A 26,173-nucleotide genomic window follows, 5' to 3' on the forward strand; every position below is an offset into this window, starting at 1 on the left:
CACAGCTCCCCCATCCCCGCAGCGCCCCCCGGGATTTGGGGTCTCCTCCGGCACACCGGGCTGGCTCCGGACACCGGCGGGGGGCGGCGGCCGCTGCCACCGGCGGGGCCTCGGCACCCCGGGCTGCTCCCGGTCCCCCGGGAGCCCCGGAGCGGGGCCGGGCTCCAGCGGCCAGCTGCTCCCGGTGTGCGGCCGGGCCTGGCTCCCCTCCAGGGCCGGATCGTTTTCTCTCCATTCTGCCAAATTTATCGCAGGAAAATGGGCTCCGATTTCTTTTTAATATTCGGCGTGGGGAGGGAAAAGCCGCAGCGGGCAGGGACGGAGGGGGAAATGTTCCCCCCACCCTTCAGGGCCCTTCCCCTGAGGCTGTGCCAGGCCCCACAGCCCGGAAAAGTTTTTTGTCACCTCAGACGGGGGTGGGTGAGGCCACCGCGGGCTGGGGACAGTAAATATTTCATGAAGCACGGTGGTGGCTTCACTCCTCTGGATGGCGGCGCAGAAGGGCCCGGATCCGTCTTCCCCCCGCCCGAGCATCCCCAGGGACGGATCCCTGCATCCCGGGGAGGCTCCTGTCCCTGTCCCCAACCCAGTCCCCTGTCCCTGCCCCTGTCCCTGTCCCCAACCCAGTCCCCTGTCCCTATTCCTGTCCCTATTCCTGTCCCTATTCCTGTCCCTGTCCCTTGTCCCTGTCCCAAATCCCTGTTTCCTATCCCCTGTCCCTGTCCCTGTCCCCTGTCCCTGTCCCCTGTCCCTGTCCCCTGTCCCTGTCCCCTGTTTCCTATCCCCTGTCCCTGTTCCCTGTCTCTTGTCCCTGTCCCCAACCCAGTCCCCTCTCCCTGTCCCCTGTCCCTGTCCCCAATCCCTGTTTCCTATCCCCTGTCCCTGTCCCTGTTCCTGTCCCCTGTCCCCTGTCCCTGTCCCCATTCCAGTCCCCTGTCCCTGTTCCCTGTCCCTGTTCCTGTCCCCAACCCAGTCCCCTGTCCCTGTCCCCTGTCCCTGTCCCCTGGCTCTATTCCTGTCCCTGTCCCTTGTCCCTGTCCCCAATCCCTGTTTCCTATCCCCTGTCCCTGTCCCCTGCTCCCTGTCCCTGTCCCCTGTTCCCTGTCCCTGTCCCTGTCCCTGTCCCTGTTCCTGTCCCCAACCCAGTCCCCTGTCCCTGTCCCCATCCCAGTCCCCTGGCTCTATTCCTGTCCCCTGTCCCTGTCCCTGTCCCTGTCCCTGTCCCTGTCCCCTGTCCCTGTCCCCAAGGGGACACCCTGGCTGGTGGCTGCATGCCCAGGGTGGGATGAGCAGGGCGGTCCTGCCTGTCCCCAATGTCCCCAAGGCGGGGATGGGGATGGGGACATGGCAGAGCCACCGTGTGTCCTTGAGCCACGGCCACCAATGTCCCTGCTCCGGGATGTGACACGGCAGCAGGACACCCACGGGTGGCTCTGCCACCCCCGCAAGGGGACAATGGACAAGGCAGAGCTGCAGATGCCACCACGCTGGGGCAGGACCCTCGGGTGGGGACAGCAGAGGGGTCCGGAGGGTGGCACCGGCCGCGGCAGCACCTCCCGGGGCAGGGACACGCCACGGCCGGGCTGGCGCGGCCCCCAGCGCCCCGGGGTGGCAGCGGGGTGGCGGCGGGGTGACAAGGGGACCCTCCGCTCCCCCCGTGGCCCGGAGCAGCGGCGCTGCCTCGGAACAACTGCAGCGGAGGGGGGGGGCGGGGGGGGGGCTAAAAATAGCGGCGGGGGGCGCGGGGCTCCGGGGGGATTTATTCCGCCCCCGCTCGCCGATTCCTGCCCGGGCACCGCGGCGGGGCGGGGTGGGGGGGCAGGAATCCGGGGCGAGCGGGGCCGGCGGCACCGCGGGGACAGCGGGGAGCACCCCCGCCTGCGGGCTCGGGGTGCTCAGGGCCGCGGGGACCGCGCGGTCCCCCCGCCCGGGGTCACCGGGGCTCCCCGCCGGTCGCCACCGCGGCCCGGGGCTGGCCGGGGGCACCAAGTGCGTCAGACCCCCGGCTGCCCCCCCCCCCCAAAAAAAATCCGCCGCGTGGCCCCGGTTCCTGCGGCCGCCGCCAAGCCCCGGCCATATGTCCCAGGCCGGGAGCAGCTGGCGGTGCCAGCAGGAGCCCCCGGCCCCCGCTGGCCACCCGCCGGCGAGGGGCGGGCCGGGGGCGGCACCGCCCCTGCCCCCCGAGGGCAGGGCAGGGCAGGGGGGCTCGCTGTGCTTTGGGGGGGGGCACAGAACCGGCCGAGAGGCAGCGGGACGAGGCCACGCGGCTCCCCAAAAAGCAGCGGGATGGCGCAGCCCAGCCGTGCCACGGGGGGGCCGCCGGGGGTGGCGACACCCGCGACCCCCCGGGTCCCCCCGTGTCGCCCCCCTGGCACGGCGGGGTGGGGGCAGGGGGGCAGCGCCCGGCGCCGGGGGGGTTTCCCCCACGCAGGATCGGGCCCGGTGCCACCCGTGTGTCCCCCACAGCGCAGGGGGTGGCACAGGAGGTGGCACACCCGCGGGGACACGCGGGGACACCCGAAGCTCCCCGGCCCCGCCGCGACGCCAGGGAATCCCCGCCTGGTGCCGGGGTCTCCCCGAGAAAATCCCTCCGCAGAGCCCCGCCGGGACACCCGCGACCGCCGCTGCATCCGGGGACACGGCCACAGCCCCGATGTCCCCAGGGGTGGCAGGGACAGCCGTGATCCCCCCCGCGACCCCCCCGGCCCAAGGGGGGACCCCGTCCCCATCCCGCCCGCCTCGGGAGGGGACGCGCGGCCGGGGGACACCGTACCTGCTTGTGGCCCCGCGGGTTGTGGGGCTGGGCTGGGGGGTCCCGGGGGGTGTAGCGGGGGGGGTCCGGGCTCCCCACGCCCCCCCCCCTCGGCCGCCACCGCGCCGGCGTCCCCAGACAAAGCCGCCGCGCCGGGTTCTCCCTGCGCCTCCCCCACGCGCTCGGCTCAGCCGAAAGGACAAAGCCGCTCCGCCTGGCTGCCCCCGCCGGGCCACCGCCGACCCCCGCCCGGGCCACCCGGGGGGGTCGCCGCCGCCCCTGGCACCGCCACAAAACCTTCGGCGAGGGGGGGGTCCCCCAAAGCTCGCCCACGCCCTTGTGGAGCCCCGCGTCCCCGCTGCAGGGCGGGGGTCCCCTCCGCTGAGGAGGGGTCCCCGCGGTGCCCACCCAGCGCAGGGTCCCCCGCGGTGGGCCAAGGTCACCGGGAAGGTCGCGAGGGGCGGGAAGGCCCCCGTGTGTCCCCGCGGTCCCCGCCCCGGCGGCTGCGCCCCGCACGTCGAAGCCGCGAGGGCCGCGCGGTGCCCGAAGCCGCCCGGAGCCCCCGGTGCCCCCCCCGGGCTCGGCGGCGGCCCCGGGCCCCGCCGGCTGCGGTGGCTGCCGGACGTGCCACCCCGGTGTCACAGCCGCGTTTGTGGCACGGGGTCCCCCTGCTTTTGGTGGGCGCTGAGGCGGGTGTCACCCCGCCGTGCCACCGCTGTCACTCCCCCGTGCCACCAGTGCCACCCCAGCAGCGGGCGGCCAAAACCGGGGGAGCGCCGAGCGCCACCGAGCCCTCAGCCCTGCTCACGCCTTTGGTGACAGCAGCCACATTGTCCCCAAGGACGGGGACCCCCAAATCCCCTGAGTCCATCAGCCGGGGGGGCCCCGAGCAGCCGAACCCCGCAGGGAGGGCGTCCCCAGTGTCCCCACACCACAACCCCCCCCACAAGGCAGGACATCCCCATTGTCCCCACGCCCAAGGCAGGGAGTCCCCGCTGTCCCCACACCGGGGAACGCCACGCGCGGGGTTCCCGTCGCTGCCCCCCCCCCCCCGCCGCCCCGGGGTGTCCCCGCCGCCGCTGCCACCCCCGCGCCCGCTCACTTGCCACGGCCCCGTGCTACGGGGAGCGTCGGGGCGCGCCGGGGGGCGGCGGGGACATTCGCCGGGGCCGCGGGGGCGGCGGGCGCTGCCGGCTCTCGGCTCGGCGGAGCGACACTGGCGACAACGGCAGCGTGCGGGGTGGGGGGAGGCCGGGGGCTTCCCCGCCCCACGCCCCCGCGTTCCCCCCCCCGGCGGGGCAGTGACCTTGAGGCCGCGGCGCTGGCGGTGGGTGGGAGCCCGCGGTATTTTTAGCCGGGCACTGTCACTCCCTGTCCTCATTGTCACCGCCGGGGGCTCCTCCCGCGCCCCCCCCCCCCGCCAACCCCGCGCCGCACCGGGGGAGGCTGAGCAGGCCCCGGACACCCCGGAGCCTCGGAACACCGGGGAAGCCCCGGGGAAGCCCCCCCGTGCTGCCGCCTCCCCTTCCCACCCACCCACCCCCCCCGGGTACCCTCCCCGCCGCTGCGCCGGGGGCTTCCCGCGAGCGGGGGGATCCTCCCGAGCCGGGGGATTCCCGGGAATGCGGGGATTCCCGCGAGCCACGGGCTTCCCCAGCACCGGCAGCCCCCTTAGAGCGGAGGGGGGGGTCCCCACGGTCGCGGACCCCCCCCCCAAATTCACCCACCTGCCGCCAGCCCCCGGCCTCCGCTGCCCTCGGGCGCTGCCGCCGCTGACCATGGCCCGGCGGCGGCGACACGTGCGGCGCCGAGCCCGGGATCCCGGCGGGTTCCGGTGGCACAACCGGGGGCCGGGGGCGAGCCTGGACAGCGGCTCCGCGGTGCCGCCGAGCCCCTCCCGGCCGCGCCGTGCCTCGGTTTCCCCAGCGCGCAGGCGGCGGCCGCGGGGGCTGCGGGCGGCGATGCGGCGCCGTTGCGATGCCGCTCCACACGCGCAGCCGCGCGCACCGGCCCCGCCGCCTCCCGGGGCTCCCCGGGGCCTCCCGGTGCTTCCCGGGGCTCCCCGGGGCCTCCCGGTGCTTCCCGGGGCTTCCCGGGGCCTCCCGGTGCTTCCCGGGGCTTCCCGGGGCCTCCCGGCCGCCGCTGCGGATGGATCCCGCCGCCTGACGGGCTCCCCTCCCCGCGCGCCGCCGCAGCCGCGGGGCCGGGGGCGATCGCCCACCCGCGGTTCCCCCCCCCCGTCCCCGTCCCCGTGGGGACCCCCCCCGGTGACCCCCTGGGAACCCCCCGGTGACACCGGGGCAGCCCCCGGGCGGGGCTTTGTCCCCCGCTAACGTCTCGGTGTCACCCCCGCGGTGCCGGCGGTGGGGAGGGGGCGCGGGGTGACCCCCGCGTTGGGCCGGGGGGGGGGGGGGCCGGAGTGTCGCCCCTTCCTTCCCGCAGCCCCCCCCCCCCCCAGCTTTTGTCGCGCCGCGGGGGTTTGGGGACACGGGGCACAGCCCGGGGGTGAGCGTGGGCTGGGGGGGGGGGGCGCGGGGGGGTTTGGGGGCGGGGGGGCTGAGGTTTGCGGGGAACAAAGAACGGGGGGGGGGCGAGGGGCGGTGGGCACGGGGCGAGTGAGGGGGGGGGTGTGAACAGGAGTGTGAACAGGGGGTGGGAATTGGGGGGGGAATTGGGGGGGGGGAATTGGGGTGCGGGAATTAAGGGGGAATTGGGGGGGATTGGGGGGTGGGAATTGGGGGGGATTGGGGGGTGCCGGTGTGGTGTGCACGGGGGTGCGCGAGGTGCGGTGTGAATCGGGGCGTGAACAGCGGGTGTGCAAGGTGTGCGTGCAAAGCAGGGGGGGTTCCTGTCCGTGTGTCCCTGTCCGTGTGTCCGTGTGTCCGTGTCCGTGTGTCCGTGTCCGTGTGTCCCTGTCCGTGTGTCCCTGTCCGTGTGTCCGTGTGTCCGTGTCCGTGTGTCCGTGTGTCCGTGTCCGTGTGTCCCTGTCCGTGTGTCCCTGTCCGTGTGTCCGTGTGTCCGTGTCCGTGTGTCCGTGTGTCCGTGTCCGTGTGTCCCTGTCCGTGTGTCCGTGTGTCCGTGTCCGTGTGTCCGTGTCCGTGTGTCCCTGTCCGTGTGTCCGTGTGTCCGTGTCCGTGTGTCCGTGTGTCCGTGTCCGTGTGTCCCTGTCCCTCTGTCCCTGTCCGTGTGTCCGTGTGTCCCTGTCCCTCTGTCCCTGTCCGTGTGTCCGTGTGTCCCTGTCCCTCTGTCCCTGTCCGTGTGTCCGTGTGTCCCTGTCCGTGTCCGTGTGTCCCTGTCCCTCTGTCCCTGTCCGTGTGTCCGTGTGTCCCTGTCCGTGTCCGTGTGTCCCTGTCCCTCTGTCCCTGTCCGTGTGTCCGTGTCTCCCTGTCCGTGTGTCCGTGTGTCCCCCTCCCTGTCCCCGTCCCTGTGTCCGTGTCCCTCTCTCCGGTCCCACGCCCGCAATCCCCGCTCGGTGTCGGGGGGCGGGGGGGGGACGCTGAGGGGGGGTTGTGCTGCAGAGGGCGGGGCCGGGCCGGAGGGGGGCGGGGCCTCGGGGATACCCGGTGCCACGGCGGGGGGGGAGGGGGAGGATTCCCGGTGCGGGGGGCGGGGGGGGATGCCCGGTTCGGGGGGATGTGGGATATCGGGGGGGGATGCCCGGTTCGGGGGGGATGCCCGGTTCGGGGGGGATGCCCGGTTTGGGGGCGGGGGGGTTCCCGGTGCCAGCCGATCCCGCGTGACCGCCGCCCCCGCATGTTCCCCCCCCCCCCGCTCGTTGCCATGGCAATGCCCCCCCCCCCAGTGGTGGGAAAAGGGGGGAGGGGCGGGGAATCCCCTCCCCCTCCTGCGGCGGGGATCCCCCCCGCCCCCTCGGGAGCCGCTTTGCTGGGGGGGGGGGACACCGGGACCCCCCCCCGCACTGCGGGATTCCCCCAAATCCCATGGGAAATGGGGGATCCCCCACTAATCCCGCCCCCTCCCGCCGCTGGGGGATTCCCCCCGTTAATGGGGACCCCCCCGGCATGGAGGGGTTCCCCCAAATCCCCTAAAACGGGGGGGGGGGGACCCCGGAAACGGTTTTGGGTCCCTTCAATCCCCCCTGATCCCATGGGGCCGATCTGGGGGGGGTCCGGGCAGCCCCACCGGTGAGGGGACACCGGGAATGGGATTGGGAACGGGGAACGGGGAACAGGGAACAGGGAATGGGAACGGGAATGGGAATGGGAACAGGGAATGGGAATGGGAACAGGGAATGGGGAACAGGGAATAGGATTGGGAATGGGAACGGGGAATGGGGAATGGGAACAGGGAATGGGAATGGGAACAGGGAATGGGGAACAGGGAATAGGATTGGGAATGGGAACAGGGAACAGGAAGGGAATTGGGAAGGGGAAGGGAATGGGAATTCCCGGGATGGGAACAGGGGGGACACGCTCCCACAGGTTCCTCATTCCAGGAGCAGTGGGAATGGGGGATTCCCCCCCTCAGGAACAACCCGGGGGGGTCCCAAGGGCAGGGAACCCCCCCAGTGCAAGCAGGAATCCCACCCCTAATTCCAGCGGGATCTTCCACGTTTTCAGGGATAAAACTGAGCAAGGCAGGGAAAGAATCCCCCCAGACCCTTCCCAAATTATTCCTTCCCCGATTTAATCGGATTTTGGGTTTTTTTTTCTTTAAATTTTTAATTGGATTCAAACACACCAAACTCACACAAAGGGCTGGTGGGGGGGGGGCATTCCTCCCTGGCTGGATTTGGGAATTCTGGGATGCGGGAACAGGGCCCAGCCCAGGGGGGGCAGCCCCAAAAAGAGGGAAAAGGACGAGCCCGGATGAATCCCATGGGATTTTGGGAAGCCCGGTGGCACCTCCAGGCCGATTCCTGGGAAGGAATTTCATTCCCAAAGGATGGGGAAGAGAGAGGGGGGAACGCCAGGATCGGCATTCCCGAGGATCCCGGCGTTCCCCAGGGAGCTCAGCACTCCCACAGGGACCCCGGGAACGTCACCTCCCCTTCCCAAGGCTCCTGAGCCCGGGATCAGGAAAGGGGAAAAGGGATGGGAACAGCAGGAATTTCCCTCCTCCGGGTGGATTTGGGGCTCCAGCATTGCAGGGGACAGCGGGAATGTCACCTGGAGTGCCTGGCACTGCTGTCCCCACCCCGGAAAGGCTTTTCCCACTCCTCCCTGAGGGATTCTCCCTCTTCCCAACGCTTCTGCCCCAATCCCAAAGGAAAAAGGACCAAGGATAGCCCCAGTCCCAAAGGAAATGGCACCAGGGATTGTGGGGATAGGCCAATCCCAAAGGAAATGGGATCACAGATATCCCAACCCCAAAGGAAACGGGAGCAGGGATTTCAGGGATATCCCAGAGGAAATGGGAGTAGAGAATTCAGGGATATCCCAACCCCAAAGAACCAGGAGCAGGGAATTCAGGGATACCCCAGAGGAAATGGGAGTAGAGAATTCAGGGATATCCCAACCCCAAAGAAAACAGGAGCAGGGACACCCAAGGGCGATCCAGGGTCCGGGATCTCCTCGGGTCCCACCCCGGGAGCGTTTCCCACGCGGCGGCTCCAGAACTCCAAGGAGGGAATGCCAAGGGCAGCCCGGGAGCTACCGGGAGCTGCTGGGAGCTGCTGCTCCGGGGGATTTCGGGAAGGAGAAGGCGCCATCAGTCCGACCCCGAGCGGCCCCGGGCGAGCAGCAGGGAGCGGCGGGGGAAGCCCGGCGGGAAGGGCAGTCCGGGGGCTCCGGGGGGCTACGGGGGGCTCCGGGGGGCTACGGGGGGCTGTTGTAGGCTTTGTGCCGCTGGTTCAGGGGGTTCTCGGGGGACCTCAGCCACTCCTTCTTGAGCAGCTGGCGCAGCTGGCTCAGCCGCATGTTGGGGTGCTCCCGCCGCAGCCGCGGCAGCTGCAGCTCCTCGAAGGCGGCGAAGGCGGCGCGGAGCCGGCGCTCGGGGTGGCGCTCCAGGGGCTGGGACACGCTGGGGACAGGGATGGGGACAGGGGACACGTCAGGGGGACAGGGACAGGGATGGGGGACAGGGGACACGTCAGGGGGACAGGGATGGGACACGCTGGGGACAGGGATGGGGACAGGGGACACGTCAGGGGGACAGGGACAGGGATGGGGACAGGGATGGGACACGCTGGGGACAGGGGACACGTCAGGGGGACAGGGATGGGGGACAGGGACAGGGGACACGTCAGGGGGACAGGGACAGGGCTGGGGGACAGGGACAGGGATGGGGGACAGGGGACACGTCAGGGGGACAGGGATGGGACACGCTGGGGACAGGAATGGGGGACAGGGGGACAGGGACAGGGGACAGGGATGGGACACGCTGGGGACAGGACACACTGGGGGACAGGGACAGGGCTGGGACATGTCAGGAGGGGACAGGGACACGGAGGGACGTGGTCACGAGGGGGTGGGGACAGGGATGGACACACTGAGGGGGACAGGGAGGGACATGGCCCCGAGGGGACAGGAAGAGGGAGGGACGGCCCCGATCCCAAGGAAGTGGCCCCCCAGATTCCAGGGACACCCCAATCCCACAGGAACCCCCCCACGGATTCCAGGGACACCCCAATCCCACAGGAACCCCCCATGGATTCCAGGGACACCCCAATCCCACAGGAACCCCCAAGAGATTCCAGGGACACCCCAATCCCACAGAAATCCCCCCACGGATTCCAGGGACACCCCAATCCCACAGAAATCCCCCCAAGGGATTCCAGGGGCACCCCAATCCCACAGGAACCCCCAAGGGATTCCAGGGACACCCCAATCCCACAGGAACCCCCAAGGGATTCCAGGGACACCCCAATCCCACAGGAACCCCCAAGGGATTCCAGGGGCACCCCAATCCCACAGGAACCCCCAAGGGATTCCAGGGACACCCCAATCCCACAGGAACCCCCCCACGGATTCCAGGGACACCCCAATCCCACAGGAACCCCCCCAAGGATTCCAGGGACACCCCAATCCCACAGGAACCCCCCATGGATTCCAGGGACACCCCAATCCCACAGGAACCCCCCCACGGATTCCAGGGACACCCCAATCCCACAGGAACCCCCCCATGGATTCCAGGGACACGCCAATCCCACAGAAATCCCCAAGAGATTCCAGGGACACCCCAATCCCACAGGAACCCCCAAGAGATTCCAGGGACACCCCAATCCCACAGAAACCCCTCACAGATTCCAGGGACACCCCAATCCCACAGGAACCCCCAAGGGATTCCAGGGGCACCCCAATCCCACAGAAACCCCCCCACGGATTCCAGGGACACCCCAATCCCACAGGAACCCCCCCATGGATTCCAGGGACACCCCAATCCCACAGGAACCCCCAAGGGATTCCAGGGGCACCCCAATCCCACAGGAACCCCCCCCACGGATTCCAGGGACACCCCAATCCCACAGGAACCCCCAAGGGATTCCAGGGGCACCCCAATCCCACAGGAACCCCTCACAGATTCCAGGGACACCCCAATCCCACAGAAATCCCCCCACGGATTCCAGGGACACCCCAATCCCACAGGAACCCCCCACGGATTCCAGGGACACCCCAATCCCACAGGAACCCCCCACGGATTCCAGGGACACCCCAATCCCACAGGAACCCCCAAGAGATTCCAGGGACACCCCAATCCCACAGGACTTCGGGGATCCCACAGGAACGCCCATCCCATTCCCTGCCCGCAATCCCGGGACACATCTCCCCTCCCCTCGTCCCCAAATCCCGGGTTTCCCGCCGGGATCCCACCCCGGGAGGTTTCAGGGCCCGTCCGGGCGGGTTTGGGGTCGGGCGTACCTGAGGGCGGCGATGGCGTCCTCGATGCTGCGCGCCTCCACCGCGCCCTCCTCGGGCAGCCGCCGGTTCACGTTCTCCTCCAGCGGCAGCTCCAGGTGGGATTTCTCCTTCTCGGCTGCCGGGAAAAACCGGGAATGCTGGGGAATTCCCTCGGGGAAAAACCAATTATCCCTCTGGAAAACCCCGCTTTTGCTTTAAAACCCTCCCGGGAAAGTCGATTTTCCCCTCTAAAAAACTTCAATTTTTCCTGTAAAAAAAAAAAACCCTCAATTTTTCCTCTGGAATTTTCCCTCTAAAAAAAGTCAAATTTTGCTCTAAAAAAAAAAAAAAAAAAACCACACTCAAATTTTCCTGTAAAAAAAAACCCTCATTTTTTTCTCTAACAAACCTAAATTTTTCCTCTATAAAAAACCCCAGTTTTCCTCTGGAATTTTCCCTCTTAAAAAATCAGTTTTTCCTCTAAAAAAAACCTCAAATTTTCCTCTAAAAAAACCCCATTTTTTTCCTCTAAAAAATAAAACCTCAATTTTTTTTTTCCTCTTAAAAAAAACCTCAATTTTCCCTCTGGAATTTTCCTTCTAAAAAACTCCAAGTTTTCCCCTGTGGTAAATTCAATTATTTTTTTTTCCTCCTTGGAAAACTCAATTTTTCCTTTTAAAAAAAAAAAAAAAATCAAAAAATAATTTAAAAAAAATCAGTTTTTCCTCTGTAAAAGGAAACGTGGGACTGGGAATGGGGGAAATGTGGGAATGGGAAGGACGCGGACAGGGAAAATCAAGAAGCCCAGGAGAATAAACCACAGGATCCCCCAGCTGGAAAGGAGCTTTGGGATCGAACCCGAGGCCGAAGGCCATCCCAGGTTTTTCTGGGACGATTCCAGGGAAGCCGGAGATGGAATGCCGGGGGAATTCCCAGACCTGCGTCCGCGCTTTCCCGCGGCTCCCTGCGGACGTTCTCCTCGATCTGGGCGCGCGTCACCTTCCCGGCGCTTCCCTGCCGCGGAGCTTTCCCCTTGAGCTTGGCGTCCTCCTCCTCCAGCAGCCGCTGCAGCTCCTTGCGGCGCTCCAGCTGCTCCAGGCGCCGCTTCTCGCGCTCCTCCTGGGCACACGGGCACGGCGTCGGGGCACGGCACACGGGCACGGGCACGGCGTCAGGGGCAGGGCACACGGGCACGGCACACGGGCACGGGCACGGCGTCAGGGGCACGGCACACGGGCACGGCACACGGGCACGGGCACGGCGTCAGGGGCACGGCACACGGGCACGGGCACGGCATCAGGGGCACGGCACACGGGCACGGGCACGGCGTCAGGGGCACGGCACACGGGCACGGCACACGGCACACGGGCACGGCACACGGGCACGGGCACGGCGTCAGGGGCAGGGCACACGGGCACGGCACACGGGCACGGGCACGGCGTCAGGGGCACGGCACACGGGCACGGGCACGGCGTCAGGGGCACGGCACACGGGCACGGCACACGGCACACGGGCATGGCGTCAGGGGCAGGGCACACGGGCACGGTGTCACCAGCACAGCACACAGGCACAGCACACGGGCACGGGCACGGCGTCAGGGGCACGGCACACGGGCACGGGCATGGCGTCAGGGGCAGGGCACACGGGCACAGCACACGGGCACGGGCACGGCGTCAGGGGCACGGCACACGGGCACGGCACATGGGCATGGGCACGGCGTCAGGGGCACGGCACACGGGCACGGCACACGGCACACGGGCACGGCATCACCGGCATGGCACACAAGCACGGGCACGGCATCACCGGCACGGTGTCATGGGCATGGCACACGGGCACGGCACATGGGCACGGGTATGGTGTCATGGGCACGGTGTCATTCGCATGGCACACGGGCACGGACACGGCATCACGGGCAGGGCACACGGGCACGGCGTCACCGGCACGGTGTCATGGGCACGGCACACGGGCACAGCACACGGGCACGGGCACGGCATCATGGGCACAGCACACGGGCACGGCATCACCGGCACAGCGTCATGGGCACAGTGTCATGGGCACAGTGTCATGGGCACAGTGTCATGGGCATGGCACACAGGCACAGTGTCACCGGCATGGCACACGGGCACGGTGTCACCGGCATGGTGTCATGGGCATGGCACATGGGCATGGCACACGGGCATAGGCATAGTGTCATGGGCACGGTGTCATGGGCACAGTGTCATGGGCATGGCACACAGGCACAGTGTCATGGGCACGGTGTCATGGGCACAGTGTCATGGGCATGGCACACAGGCACAGTGTCATGGGCACGGTGTCATGGGCACGGCACACGGGGACGGCACATGGGGACAGTTCACGGGGACAGCGTCACAGGCATGGCACCACCAGCACAGCACACGGGCACGGCACATAGGCACGGTGTCACCGGCACGGCACACGGGCACGGCACATAGGCACGGTGTCATGGGCACGGCACACGGGCACAGCACACGGGCACGGCACACAAGCACGGTGTCACCGGCATGGCACCACCAGCACAGCACACGGGCACGGCACACAAGCACGGTGTCACCGGCACGGCACACGGGCACGGCACACGGGCACGGCACACAAGCACGGTGTCACCGGCACGGCACACGGGCACAGCATCATGGGCATGGCTCATGCCCAGGCTCATGGGAAAAACAACGGCCACGCTGCTGGGACGGGGCACAGGGAGGGGAGAGCCCTGCCTGGCAAGGGCTGGGATGCACGGATGGACCCGTGGATGGATTCACAGATCCATGGATGGATTTATGGATGGATTCATGGATTAGTGGATGGACCCATGGATGTCCTCCCTCTCATTCCCAGGGTTGTTCCTCCTCTCCTTCATCTCCCAGAGTTTTCCCTCCTCTCCCTCACCTGGTTCCTCCCCCTCATTCCCAGACCTCTTCCCCCTCATCCCCAGACTTTCCCCTCTCCTCATCCCCAGACCTCTCCCCCGTCCCTGCTCCCAGGATTTGGGGATCCCCACCTTCCTCTGCTCCTTCCTCAGGACGTGTTTGTCCTCGTCCTTCCAGAGCTCATCCTCCAGCTCCTGCTGCCGCCGCGCCTCCGCCGCCGCCTTGGCCTCGGCCCTGCGGGCGCGCGCCGCCGCCGACTTGCTGTTCTCCCCCTGGAATTTCTTGGGCATCCCTCAAAGCCCCTGGGAAAGCGGGAGAAATCGGGGCTCTCCACGGCTCCGGGGGGGCCTTTGGGGCTGGATTTTCCTGGGGTTTGTTTCTTGTGGGGGAAGCCGGGACTGGGGGTCGAGGCCAGGCAGGCAGAGCTGGGAGCTTGCGGCCTTGGAAAGCTGCAGGGATGGGGAGCAAAACTTTCCAAGGTTCCCCTCGCCAGCTTCCCTCAGGAATTCTCCAGCCCCCTCCCAGGAATTCTCCAGCCCCCTCCCAGGAATTCTGCAGACCCTTCCCAGGAATTCTCCAGCCCTTTCCCAGGAATTCTCCAGCCCCTTCCCAGGAATTCTGCAGACCCTTCCCAGGAATTCTCCAGCCCCTCTCCCAGATTTTGGGGATTTGGAAGGGGCTAAAAGGCCCCACAACTGATGAAGAAAGCCTGGGGTCATCCCCCATGGTTTATCCCAGGCTCGGATCGGGATAAACCTGGGATAAATGTCCCAGATTTCCTCCAGAGCCTGGCTGATCCCAAATCTGCTCCCTCCAGGCCAAAGTCCAGCCTCCCAGCTTCCCCGTGGAAAAAGCACCTGGATGTCCAAAAAAACCCCGAGCCAGGAAAAACGGGATTGAGGTCCAGGGGCATCCACAGGGAGGGGAGAAACGCCTTTAATTTGGATAAACAGCCCCAAAACCGGGCTGGGATTGTTATCCAGGGTGGGAGAAGCCAAATCCAAGGAAAAGGGGAGTTTTAACGCCAACCAAACACGGGGGAAATCGCAGCTTTGGGAGCTCCGGGGCGGAATCTTTGGGTTTAATGGTAGATAATGGTTCATGAAATCGAAAAGGGCAGGGCAGGGCCGCTCCATCGCGGAGGTTTGCCCAGCCTGGGATGGATTCAATCCTTTCTCCTGCCTGGAGCATCCTCGGAGCCGTCCTAGAATCCCTTTTCCCGCATCGTGACCCTTCCTAAAATCCCTTCTCGCGCCCTGCGAGCCTCCCCAGGAGCGGGATCGGGGCAGGGCCTCACCTGAGGGGCGGCAAAAAGGGACCCCCGGGCCCGGCCCCCCCCCCCCGGGCCTCCCCGCCCGCCACCCCCCGGCGCTCCCCGCCGGCCCCGCTCCCTCCGGTGCCGTCCCTTGCCCTCATTGCCGGCCCGGGCCCGTCCCGCTCCCTCAGCCCCGCCCGGCCCCGAACCGGCCCCGCTCCTACCGGGCCCCGCCGCCCCGGCCGTCGCGCGCTTTGTGCGTCATCACCGCGCGCCGTCGCCTCCCCGCCGGCGGGGGGCGGGCAGGGCGCGCGGCCGCCATGTTTGTTGAGGGCACGGCCGGGCACGGCTTTGCTGCTTCTGTGCGGGAGCGGCGGCGGAGCGAGAGGAGGGAGCGGCGGGAGCGGCGGGACGGGCGGAGAGCCCCGCTCAGGGCGGCGCCGTGGAAAAAAATCCGCGGGGAACTCGCGCGACGCCCGCCGGCGGAGGAGGCTCTGCCCGCTTCAAAGATGGCAGCGACCCGAGCGGCTCCTGAGGGGCCGGGCGGGGCTTAAAGGGGCGGGGTCGCTGTCAGATGGATGGGCGGGGCTTAAAGGGGAGGGGCCCTTTGTCACCTGCAGGAGCCCGCATTGTCACCTGGGTGGGCGGGGCTTGGCAGGGTGTGGCCATTGCCATTGTCACCTGGGTGGGCGGGGCTCGGCAGGGTGTGGTCATTGTCACCTGTATGGGTGGGGCTTGGCAGGGTGTGGTCATTGTCACCTGGGTGGGCGGGGATTGGCAGGGTGTGGCCATTGCCATTGTCACCTGTGTGGGCGTGGCTCGGCAGGGTGTGGTCATTGTCACCTGTATGGGTGGGGCTTGGCAGGGTGTGGCCATTGCCATTGTCACCTGGGTGGGCGGGGCTCACCAGGGCAGGTCTGGATTCCCAAATTCCCCCCCCGCACCTGTCCGTGACCCCTGCAGGGTTCCAGCAGTGTCACCTGAGGGACAGCGGCCGTGTCCCCCCGTGTCCCCCCCGTGTCCCCCCCCCTGTCCCCCCAGGGACAGGCTCTGTCCAGGACCAGCAGCTCCTTTATTGGGGCCGTCCCCGTGTCCCCACCGCGCCGTCCCCTACACGTCGCTCTCGGTGACAGTGCCACCCCTGGGGGGGTCACACGGGGCTGTCCCCTCCCCGCCCGGCCTCTCCAGCAGCAGCCGGGTCACCGCGGCCTTGTCCTGGCGCTCGTCCCCGGGGGCGCCGTCACCCTTGGGGACAACGTCACCCCTGGGGACACCCGAGGGCGCGGCCCTGACGATGTCCCACCACAGCACGCCCTGGGGACAGCGGGCTGGCCCTGCCGGGAGGGGACACGGTGACAGAGCGGGGTGCCACAGGGGTGACACAGGCGGTGACACAGGGGTGACACAGGGGTGACACAGGAGGTGACACAGGCGGTGACACAGGCAGTGACACAGGAGGTGCCACAGGAGGTGACACAGGCAGTGACACAGGGGTGACACAGGGGGTGACACAGGGGGTGCCACAGGGGGTGCCACAGGGGGTGACACAGGCGGTGACACAGGGGTGACACAGGAGGTGCCACAGGAGGTGACACAGGCGGTGACACAGGCAGTGACACAGGAGGTGCCACAGGAGGTGACACAGGCGGTGACACAGGGGTGACACAGGGGTGACACAGGCGGTGACACAGGAGGTGACACAGGCAGTGACACAGGAGGTGACACAGGCGGTGACACAGGGGTGACACAGGGGTGACACAGGCAGTGACACAGGGGGTGACACAGGAGGTGACACAGGGGTGACACAGGAGGTGACACAGGGGTGACACAGGCGGTGCCACAGGAGGTGACACAGGAGGTGACACAGGGGTGACACAGGGGGTGACACAGGGGTGACACAGGGGTGACACAGGCGGTGCCACAGGAGGTGACACAGGAGGTGACACAGGGGGTGACACAGGAGGTGACACAGGCGGTGACACAGGGGGGGACACAGGGGGTGACACAGGAGGTGACACAGGGGTGACACAGGGGTGACACAGGCAGTGACACAGGGGTGACACAGGAGGTGACACAGGGGTGACACAGGTGGTGACACAGGCAGTGACACAGGGGTGACACAGGAGGTGACACAGGGGTGCCACAGGAGGTGACACAGGGGTGACACAGGGGTGACACAGGGGTGACACAGGGGTGACACAGGGGGTGACACAGGGGTGACAGGACCATCCCCCCGCTCACCTGGCAGCAGGCTGAGCAGGGCCCCTGTCCCCACGGTCCCCAGTGTCCCCAAGGCGCCGTAGTACAGGTAGGACACGGAGTAGAAGTCACCCAGGATGGCCGGGCTGTGACAGGGGACAGGGGGTGTCACCGCCCGCAGGGACACCCGGTGACGTCACAGGGAACGGGGACACCCGGTGACGTCACAGCCAGCACGGGGACAGGGATGTGACGTCACAACAAGCAGGGACAGAGGTGTGACGCCACAGCCAGCAGGGACGGGGACTCCCTGTTACGTCACAGGGGACGGGGACAGGGCTGTGACGTCACAAGGGACAAGGGAGGCAGTTTGGCATCATAAGGGGCGGGGCCGCTGTTGTGATGTCACAACAGGGAGGGACGGTGACGTGACGTCACAGAGGGCAGTGACGGGGTGTGACATCACAGGGGCGGTGATGTGACGTCACAGCCAGCAGGAACAGGGGTGTGACATCACAGGGGACAGGAGCGCGCCCCCGCTGTCCCCAGCCCCGCTCACCGCAGCGGCTCCGGGGGTGGCGCGGGCAGGGCGGGGCCGCCGGTGGCGCTGGTGGCGCTGGTGGCGCTGGTGGCGCTGGTGGCGTTGCGGGGCGGGCACAGCGTCCCCCAGGTGGGCAGCACCCCCATGGTGGCCGCGCTGGGCGGGTACAGGGTGGCACCCACGGCCACCCACAGGGACAGCGCCAGGCCCGCGGCCAGGCCCCCCAGGACCCCCTGCGACAGGGACGGGGACAGGGACAGGGACGGGACAGGGACAGGGACAGGGACAGGGACAGGGACGGGGACAGGGATGGGACAGGGACAGGGACGGGGATGGGACAGGGACAGGGATGGGACAGGGACAGGGACAGGGACAGGGACAGGGACAGGGACAGGGATGGGACAGGGACAGGGACAGGGATGGGACAGGGACAGGGATGGGACAGGGACAGGGACAGGGACAGGGACAGGGACGGGGACAGGGATGGGACAGGGACAGGGACAGGGACAGGGACAGGGACAGGGACAGGGATGGGACAGGGACAGGGATGGGACAGGGACAGGGATAGGACAGGGACAGGGATAGGACAGGGACAGGGATGGGACAGGGACAGGGACAGGGACAGGGACAGGGACGGGGACAGGGATGGGACAGGGACAGGGACAGGGACAGGGATGGGACAGGGACGGGGACAGGGACAGGGACAGGGACAGGGATGGGACAGGGACGGGGACAGGGATGGGACAGGGACAGGGACAGGGACAGGGACAGGGACAGGGATGGGACAGGGACAGGGATGGGACAGGGACAGGGATAGGGATGGGACAGGGATGGGACAGGGATAGGGACGGGGACAGGGACAGGGGGGTCAGCAGGGCCCGGGGGGGGAAGTGGAGACCCCCCCAAAAAATCCCAAATATTCCCTGTTGAATGGCAGAACCCCCTCCCCGCCCCAAAATCCCCTCGTTCCCAAAATCCCCCTCCCCAAATCCTCCTAGCCCCCAACCCCCCAAACTCCCCAATTTCCCAAACCCCGCCAAAATCCCCGAAATCCCCAAACCCCCCAAACCGCCCAAACCACAAACCCCAGACTGTCCAAACCATCCCCGTCCTGCCCCCCAACCCCTAAAACCCCAGACCCCAAACCCCAGACCCCAAACCCTCAAACCCCAGACCCCAAACCCCTCAAATCCCAAACCCCAGACCCCAGACCCCAAACCCCAGACCCCAAACCTCTCAAACCCCAGACCCCAAACCCCAGACCCCAAACCTCTCAAACCCCAGACCCCAAACCCCTCAAACCCCAAACCCCAAACCCCAAACCCTAGACCCCAAACCCCAAACCCCTCAAACCCCAAACCCCTCAAACCCCAAACACCCCAAACACCCCAAACTCCTCAAACCCCAAACCCCAGACCCCAGACCCCAAACCCCAAACCCCTCAAACCCCGAACCCCAGACCCCAAACCCCAAACCCCTCAAACCCCGAACCCCTCAAACCCCAGACCCCAAACCCCAGCCCCCAACTCACGGCGGTGCCGCAGCGGGGCAGGAACATCCCCAGCACGAAGGCGCCCAGCAGGGGCCCGCTGATCACCCCCATCACCATGAAGGAGCCCTTTGGGGTTTTTTTTGGGGTCTGGGAGAGCTCCGGGGGGGGCCTGGCACTGCCCCAGCCCCCCCTCCCCGAGGGCTCTCCGGGTGCCACCAGAGCGTGGCCGTGTCCCCGCCGTGTCCCCGCTCGGGCGGGCACTGCCAGCCCGCGGGGGGGGGTTGGGGGGGGGGTTGGGGTTATTTTTTGGAGGGGGAGAAGGCGAAGAGGGTTTGGGGTCGAGGGGGGGTCTCAAGGGGGCTCCGGGGGGGTCCTGGAACTGCCCCAACCCCTTCATCCTCGAGGGCTCTCCGGGTGCCACCAGAGCGTGGCCGTGTCCCCGCCGTGTCCCCGCTCGGGTGGGCACTGCCAGCCCACGGGGGGGGAATTGGGGGGTTTGGGGGGGTTTGGGGGGTTTTGGGGGCGGTAGAAGCCGAGGGAGGGGGTTTGGGGTCTCGGGGGGCTCTCACCTGCAGGACCCCCCCCCCCAGCAGCGAGGACAGAGCGGCCACGGTGATGCACGAGGTGCCGAAGGTGAGAGCTGCAGGAATATGGGAATATGGGATTGCTGGGATGGGATTGGGATGGGATTTATGGGATTTATGGGATTGGGATTGCTGGGATGGGGTTGGGATTTATGGGATTTATGGGATGGGATTGGGATTTATGGGATTTATGGGATTGCTGGGATGGGGTTGGGATTGATGGGATTTATGGGATGGGATTGGGATGGGATGGGATTGATAAAATTGGGTTGGGATTCATGGGATAGGATCCATGGGATCCCATGGATGGGGATCCCATGGGATCCCCTGGGAGCCCCCCAAACTCCCACCCCACTGCCTCAGAGGGTGCTGGAAAGGATCTGAACCCCATCCATGGGATGGGAGGGATTTGTGGGATTGGGGTTGGGATGGGATTGATGGGATTGATGGCATTGGGTTAGGATTTATGGGATTGATAAAACTGGGTTAGGATTTATGGGATAGGATCCATGGGATGGGATGGGATGGGATTTATGGGATGGGATTGGATAGGATTGATGGGATGGGATTGGGATGGGATGGGATTGATGGAATTGAGATGGGATTTATGGGATAGGATCCATGGGATGGGAGGGGTGGGATCTGTGGGATGGAACGGCACGGCACAGCCTGGCACATCCCAGGTGTGGGTGACCCCTCCCGGGGGGGTGGCCCGTCCGTGTCCCCGCGCGGTGTCCCCGGGCCGGTGGCACTCACAGAGCCCCTTGGAGATGAGCGTCAGCTTCCTCGGGGACAGCGCCGGCAGCCGCGGCCTCACCAGGTCCCTCCACGGTGACGGCGGCCATGGCGTTGATGGAGGTGGAGGCCGTGCTGGGCGCGAGGTGGCCCCGTCAGCCCCGCGGGGACGGCGCGGTGGCACCCCCCGCCCGGGTCCCCGCGCCGGGGACCCCTCCTCACCTGAGCGTGCCGCTGTAGGCGCAGGCCAGGAACAGCCCCGGCACCCCCGGCGTGCTCCCGAAGATGTCCAGGACCAGGTAGGGCATGTACTGCGGGGACAGGGCTAAGGGGCGGCACCCGGGGGACCCCAAAACCGCCTGGGAGCCCCCCAAACTCCCACCCCACTGCCTCAGGGGGTGCTGGAAAGGATCTGGACCCCAAAACCGCCTGGGAGCCCCCCAAACTCCCACCCCACTGCCTCAGAGGGTGCTGGAAAGGATCTGAACCCCAAAACCGCCTGGGAGCCCCGCAAACTCCCACCCCACTGCCTCCGGGGGTTCTGGAGGGATGAGGATCCTGGAGGACCCCAAAACCCCCTCTGACCCCACAGCCTCGGGCTGTCCCGTGGGGATCGCGGTCCTGTGGGACCCCAAAACCCCCTGGGAGCGCGGAGGGGGGGGTCCCGGGGGGGGCCGTGCCTGGTCGGGGGCGGCGATGGCTCCGGCCAGCAGCGGGTCACAGTGGCGATAGAGCGCGAACATGACGAGCCCGCAGGCCACGGCGCTGGCCACGATGCAGAACAGCCCCGCCTGATTGACCAGCAGCGCCCTGCGGGCACGGGCGGCTCAGGGCCCTGCCAGGGGCACTGCCGCCGTGCCAGGTCCTGGCAGGGGGCTGGGGCCACACGGGGGGGGCTCAGACAGTGCGGGAGTGTCGGGTCCTGGCAGGGCTGTCAGGGGAATTCAGGGTGCATAAAGGGGTGCGAGGTCCTGGCAGGGGTGTCAGGGGAATTCAGGGTGCATAAAGGGGTGCGAGGTCCTGGCAGGGGTGTCAGGGGAATTCAGGATGCATAACGGGGTGCAAGGTCCTGGCAGGGTCTGGGCAGGGCTGTCAGGTCAAGTCAAGGTCCAAAAAACGGTGCAGGGTCCTTGTAGGGTCCTTGCAGGCTCTGTGCAGGGGTTTCGGGTGAATTCAGGGTCCATAAGGGGGTGCAGGGTCCTTGCAGGGGCTGTGCCAGGTCCTTGCAGGGCACTGCCCCCACACAACGACCCAGGCAGGGGACAAACCCCCCGCCCCCCCCAGAGCATCCCCTCCCCGCTGCGACCCCCAGCGCGGGATGCGGGGAGTTCCCGGGGATCCCGGGGGTCCCGAGGGGATCCGGGGAGTTCCCGGGGGTCCCGGGGGTCCCGAGGGGATCCGGGGAGTTCCCGGGGGTCCCGAGGGGTCCCGGACTCACATCTTGGCCTCCCTCTCGCTCCTGCAGGCCACGTAGCGCTGCACCTGCGCCTGGTTGACGCCGTACATGGAGAGCCAGAGCAGCGTCCCGCCCAGCACGAACGTCCACACCGTGTAGCGGCTCCGCGGGTCCGGGCTGAAGCTGGGCACGGCCCGGGGGCCGGGTCAGGGGGGGCACGGCCCGGGGGCCGGGTCAGGGGGGGCACGGCCCGGCAGCGACCCCACAGATCCGGGGGAGGGCGGTGAGGGGGGCCGGGAGTGACCCCACAGATCCCAGAGCAGGGGGATGGTGGCTGGGGGAGACCCCTCGGGAGTGACCCCCCAGCACCCCGGGGCAGGGGGAGCGGGGTCCCGCGGGGTCTGGGGGTACCCACTCGGCGAAGTTGAGCCTGGAGCCGTTGGCGGCGATGCTCAGCACCGCGGCGGGACCCCCCACCAGCAGCGCCCCGCGGACGGCGATGGCGACAAAACCCGCGAGCATCACAAGCACCTGGAACACGTCGGTCCAGATGACAGCCTTCATCCCGCCCTGCGCCACAGCGAGCCGCGGCTGAGCGCCGGGGACACCCCGGGACACACCGGGACACCCCCGGGACACACCGGGACATCTCCGGGAGACCCCCGGGGCACCCCGGGACACCCCCGGGACACCCCCGGGACACACCGGGACACCCCGGGACACACCGGGACATTTCCGGGACACCCCCGGGACACCCCGGGACACCCCGGGACACCCCCGGGACACACCGGGACATCTCCGGGAGACCCCCGGGACGCCCCGGGATTCCCCGGGACATCTCCGGGCGACCCCCGGGACACCCCGGGACACCCCCGGGACACCTCCGGGATCCCCCGGACACCCCGGGACGCCCCGGGACACACCGGGACACCTCCGGGAGACCCCTGGGATCCTCTGGACACCCCCGGGACACACCGGGACACCTCCGGAATCCCCCGGGACACCTCCGGGAGACCCCCGGGACCCCCCAGCCCTCCCGCGCTCACTATGGTGGTGTAGAAGGTGCAGATGACCCCCGTGGACAGCAGCGAGGCCCAGATGTCCAGCCCGGTCACTGGAGGAGAAGGGAAGGTGCTGAGGTGGGGAATTGTCACCCGGGGTGGGGGGGGGGGACACAGGGACGGGGAGCGACCCCCCCCCCCCCCCCGCGCCACCCCACACCTTGGTTTAGGATCAGGGCGGGCGCGTAGATGACGATGCCGGTGTAGAGCATCTGCGGGAAGAGGGGGGCTCAGCGCCCCGTCCCCCGGCAGGGGCGCGGCGGGGACGGCGCTGCGCCAAGAGCGCGGCTTTTCTCTCCGAGCAGCGCTCCCGCCGCGCCGCGCTCGCCCGCAGCCAGCCAAAACACGAGCTCGGGGCCGCCCGGGGGCTCAGGGCAGCGCCGCTGCCAGCCCCGCGCTGTCCCCGCGCTGTCCCCGCGCTGTCCCCGCACACGCACCGTGGCCACCACGTACTGCACGGTCCCGCAGAGCCGCACGCTCCGGCTGAAGCGCCGCTCCAGGTACTGCGACAAGGACAGGAGCGCGTCGGGGCCAGCCCGGAGTGAGCCCTGACCAGCGGCTCAGGGGGGTTGGAGGAACCCCCAGAACCCCGCGCAGGGCGAGCGGGGTCCCGCGGGGTGCGGGGAGACGCAGTGACCCCCGGAACCCCGGGGCAGGGGGTGAGAGGGTCTGGGAGAGACCCCCCCAGCACCCCGGGGCAGGAGGAGCGGGGTCCCGCGGGGTTGGGGGGCACACAGTGACCCCCCCCCCCAGCACCCCGGGGCAGGAGGAGCGGGGTCCCGCGGGGTTGGGGGGCACACAGTGAGACCCCCCCAGCACCCTGGGGCAGGAGGAGCGGGGTCCCGCGGGGTTGGGGGGCACACAGTGACCCCCCCCCCAGCACCCCGGGGCAGGAGGAGCGGGGTCCGCACCCCGCGGGGCTGAGTGGGGGGGGTCTCGCTCCGCCGAGTTGAGCCCGGAGCCGTTGGCGGCGATGCTCGGCACCTCGGCGGGACGCCCCCCAGCCGTGTCCCCGCCGTGTCCCCCCGTGGCCCGCCGTGTCCCCCCGTGTCCCCGCCGTGCCCACCTCGTAGGTGCTGGTGAGCCCCAGGCGGTAGAAGACGGGCAGGAAGAGCTGCGCGGTGAGCGCGCTGTTGATGAGCTGCGCCAGGCACATCCAGAGGAATTTGGCTCCGTAGCGGAACGCCTCGGCCGGCACCCCCAGCACCTGGATGGCCGACATGAAGCTGGCGGACAGCGACAGCCCCACGGGCAGCGCCGTCATCCGCCGGCCGCCCGTGAAAAAATCCTCCGAGGTTTTCTGGCCGCCCTTGGCCAGCCCGTGGAAGAGCCCGATGCCCGTGGAGATGAGCAGCATCAGCGCGAAGACTCCGTAATCCCACGGGCTGAAGGTGAGGTCCCGCACGTCCTGGGGTCCCTGCGGAGCTGGCATGGTCGCTTAGGGCGGGGGGGACCCCAAACGGGGCACCTGCGGGAGGCTGGGGACGCGGGGACTCGGCGCGGGGTTAGGCCGGGGCTCGGCGGCAGCGGCGCATCCGAGGGGGGAGACTGGAGGGAGAGAGAATTCCTGGGAATGGGCTCGGCCAGAGGAAAGCAGGAGCGGGGATTTTGTGCCCCACCCCGTGCCCTCCGTGCCCTTCCCAGGCAGGGGCTGCGCCAAGGGGTGCGAAAGGGCAGAGTCCGAGGAGGAACAGCCAGAATTCGGCGGGGGAATTGCCCCGATCCCTCCCGGGTCCGGCTGCTCCGGCCACCGGCTCCGGGGAGGCGTCGGCGCCCAAAGGGACGCGGCCGGGAGGGAGCGACCCCTCCCCAGAGCAGCACAAACAAGGAGGGGCAGAGCCTCCGGCGGAGCCAAATTTATCTCCAGCCGAGGGGAACAAACAACAAACCCGAAGGAAACCTTTACCCCAGAAGGAGCAGGTTGTTTGCCGGCGGAGCGGGACGGACCGGCTGGACCGAGCCCAAGGAGCCGAGCGGGGGCTGCCCGGGGTCCGCGGGGAGGGGTCCCTGCCGCGTCCCCGGAGGTGTCGAGGGCCCGGCCGTGCCTCGAGCTGCTCCAGCCGGTGGGAGGCAGGATCAGGCAGTCGGGGAGGGACCCGCGGCGGGGAGGATGGAGCTGTCGGCGGCCGCGGCCGTAACCCCTTCCCTCCCGCGCCGCCGCGGTGCCGCGGAGCTCCGGGCCCGGCGCTGAGCCCCGGCAGCGCGGCGGTGGCGGAACACGCGGTGGCTCCTGGCGAGATACGTGGCACCGGGCGTGGGGCTGGCCCCGCTTCCTCATTCCCTGCCACCAACGCCACTTTGTCCCGCCCGGGCCCGGACAGGTTTGGGGATTTCCACGCTCTTGCCCCAAACCCCCGCGGGTGAGGTTGGGGCTGGGGCAGGGCAACCGCCCTGAGGTGGGGACAGAGCTGCTGTGCGGGCAGTGTGGCCTCTGATGTGTCACCGTCCCCTCCGAGGTGTCACCACGGGGGCACAGTCCCCTCCAGGGTGTCACCACGGGGGCACCGTCCCCTCCAGGGTGTGGCCACGGAGGAACTGTCCCCTCCGAGGTGTCACTGCAAGGTCACTGTCCCCTCCAGGTCATCACCACGAGGTCACTGTCCCCTCCCAGATGTCACCATGGAGGCATTGTCCCCTCCCAGGTGTCACCACGAAGGACCCGTCCCCTCTGATCCATCCCCGCGAGGTCTCCGTCCCTCCCAGGTCCCCACCGGGCAGACGAGGGTCCCTGTCCCTGCCTCCAGCCCTGGAGGTGGCATTGTCCCCACCACGTGTCCCCGGGGAGGAACAAGGCAGGGCAGGACCCCTTCCCCTCCTCGCCGAGCGGGGTTGGAGCAGCTCCAGGGGAAAAAACAACGAGTTTGGGCCACATCCGCCGGGCGGGGACGTGCCACGCCACACGGGCCCGGGGCTGGCACACGCCCAGCCCCGCGGTGGCACCGCGGCAGGACGGGGCCAGGAGGGGCTCTGGGGGTGGCAGCAATGGGGGGCGGGGGGGGCTGGCAGCACCCTGGCTGAGGTGGCCAGACAGAGCATCCCCCGTCCCTGTGGTACCCACGGCGCCAGCACCGGGGGGTGCCCAGAGGGGTCCCCGGAGGTGCCCAGAGGGGTCCCCGGAGGTGCCCAGAGGTCCTGGGGGTGCCCAGAGGGGTCCCCGGAGGTGCCCAGAGGTCCTGGGGGTGCCCAGAGGGGTCCCTGGGTGTCCCAGAGGGGTCCCTGGGTGTGCCCAGAGGGGTCCCCGGCGGTGCCCAGAGGGGTCCCCGGCGGTGCCCAGAGGGGTCCCCGGGGGCGCCCAGGTTTTCAGCCCTTCACCCTCCCGACACCCCTGGCTGTGCCCTGGGGTGTCGCATTCTGTCCCCCCTCCCCTGCCAGGAAGCCGCACGCCCCGGAGGCCTCGGGCAGGAAGGAAGTCGCCCGGGGATTTTTTATCTCGCAGCCACCTACGCACCCCCAGAACCCCGAGCTGGCAGCGCA

General features: G+C 68.3%; 2 protein-coding genes across 3 annotated transcripts; both read right to left on the minus strand.

The window, feature by feature from the left end:
• Positions 1-7,420: 7,420 nt before the first annotated feature.
• On the minus strand, positions 7,421-15,020 carry CCDC124 (coiled-coil domain containing 124). Of its 2 annotated transcripts, none has more exons than XM_053966157.1 (5): positions 14,916-15,020; positions 13,568-13,738; positions 11,490-11,670; positions 10,573-10,687; positions 7,421-8,734 (listed from the first exon to the last, which is right to left on the minus strand). In XM_053966157.1, the coding sequence occupies exons 2-5, from the start codon at positions 13,724-13,726 to the stop codon at positions 8,530-8,532; spliced, it is 660 nt and encodes a 219-aa protein (XP_053822132.1). In that variant the 5' UTR covers positions 13,727-13,738; positions 14,916-15,020; the 3' UTR covers positions 7,421-8,529. The 2 variants fall into 2 exon arrangements, with proteins under 2 accessions (XP_053822132.1, XP_053822133.1); XM_053966158.1 differs by lacking the exon at positions 14,916-15,020 and adding an exon at positions 14,466-14,752.
• A 724-nt stretch (positions 15,021-15,744) lies between these two features.
• Positions 15,745-24,678, minus strand: SLC5A5 (solute carrier family 5 member 5). The gene is given in 16 exon segments (XM_053966184.1): positions 15,745-16,025; positions 16,933-17,036; positions 17,450-17,664; positions 18,963-19,049; positions 19,493-19,563; positions 20,264-20,330; positions 20,332-20,377; positions 20,465-20,553; positions 20,923-21,052; positions 21,681-21,821; positions 22,054-22,208; positions 22,685-22,752; positions 22,860-22,911; positions 23,137-23,202; positions 23,766-24,247; positions 24,606-24,678. Coding segments are annotated over 15 exon segments (1,881 nt in total). The 5' UTR covers positions 24,132-24,247; positions 24,606-24,678; the 3' UTR covers positions 15,745-15,801.
• Between the last annotated feature and the right edge of the window lie 1,495 nt (positions 24,679-26,173).

Source organism: Vidua chalybeata, chromosome 27 (assembly GCF_026979565.1).
Source record: "Vidua chalybeata isolate OUT-0048 chromosome 27, bVidCha1 merged haplotype, whole genome shotgun sequence".
Classification (NCBI taxonomy): Eukaryota; Metazoa; Chordata; class Aves; order Passeriformes; family Viduidae; genus Vidua; species Vidua chalybeata.